We start from the raw sequence: 1,118 nt of genomic DNA on the forward strand, positions 1-1,118 counted from the left end.
TTTTTTTTTTTTTTTTATATTCTATTTCTTATTTTCCAAAAAAAGGAAAAAACAAGTTTGAACAGCTTTGCTCATCCGGAAGAGGAAAAAAAAAAAAAAAAAAAAAAAATCAACAATAAGTAAAATTGGCAACTTTTTGACTCAGTGGGGAACATACAGTTATCGCTAAAATTGGAAAGGAAAAAAAAAGTACGAAATGAGAAGAACACAGCTCTGGAAAAAAAACGCTCCACGTCCCAGCCCTGTGTATCTCCCACCATCGCGTTGCCTCATTAACCGCCATATAACGGCGATATAATTGCACAATCATTTGCGCAGTTGCGAATTTGCGTCACGTCGTTGGATGTCCCCTTTTTTTTTTTTTTTTGCAGAGACGAGATAATCGGGCAGATTTATACCTGTCATTTGGAACAGACCCATTTTTCCACTTGCCCACATATTTAAATAATTCCATAGCAGCACTCAACACCATGTTCGATGTGAAGGTCCCTGAATTTGTGGTTGATGAAAATCACCCCGTCGGGTACCTCATCAGCGGCATACAAACTTTCGTCCATGATAGTGTTAGGTTAATAAGGAAGTGCACGAAGCCGAACAAGAAGGAGTACACGAACATCGTGTATGCCTGCTCCTTTGGTTTCCTTATCATGGGGTTCATTGGGTACACCATCAAGCTTGTCTTCATTCCGATCAATAACATTTTCGTCGGTTCGTATTGAAGGCAGTTGTTGTTTGTGTGAATCGGGGGTGAGCAGCCTTTCGGGAGGACGCAAGAAGAAGCGGCAGGAAGACGACAACCCCGTAGGCCCATTTGCCCCTTTTGCAGACGTAGCAGAATGATTTTAAATCCCCCCTTTTTTGGTGTGTGACCCCATGGGGGGAGGGAAGAACCACAGTTGCGTTGCCCAGCGAACGCAGAAATTGGAAGCACAGTTAGGGATACAATAGAAAGAGGCACACCAACCAGATGCGCCACTTCATCGGGCGGGCTGGAGGAATGTGATGATGCATGTGGTGATGCACGTGATGATACACGTGATGATGCATGTGATATTAGGGAAGTGTATTTTTTTGCCCTTTTTTTTTTTTTTAAGTTTTCCCTCAAAAATAATTAAATG

At 42.1% G+C, this 1,118-nt stretch overlaps 1 protein-coding gene across 1 annotated transcript; it reads left to right on the plus strand.

Annotated features, from left to right (window-relative positions):
• Positions 1-470: 470 nt before the first annotated feature.
• AK88_03835 (protein translocase SEC61 complex gamma subunit, archaeal and eukaryotic) lies at positions 471-840 on the plus strand (the record flags this gene model as incomplete). Its single annotated transcript, XM_012481445.1, has 2 exons — positions 471-708; positions 827-840. 2 exons carry the CDS (start codon positions 471-473, stop codon positions 838-840), a joined length of 252 nt encoding a protein of 83 aa, XP_012336868.1.
• Between the last annotated feature and the right edge of the window lie 278 nt (positions 841-1,118).

The sequence above is a fragment of the Plasmodium fragile genome, assembly GCF_000956335.1.
Source record: "Plasmodium fragile strain nilgiri unplaced genomic scaffold supercont1.47, whole genome shotgun sequence".
NCBI classification, from domain to species: Eukaryota; Apicomplexa; class Aconoidasida; order Haemosporida; family Plasmodiidae; genus Plasmodium; species Plasmodium fragile.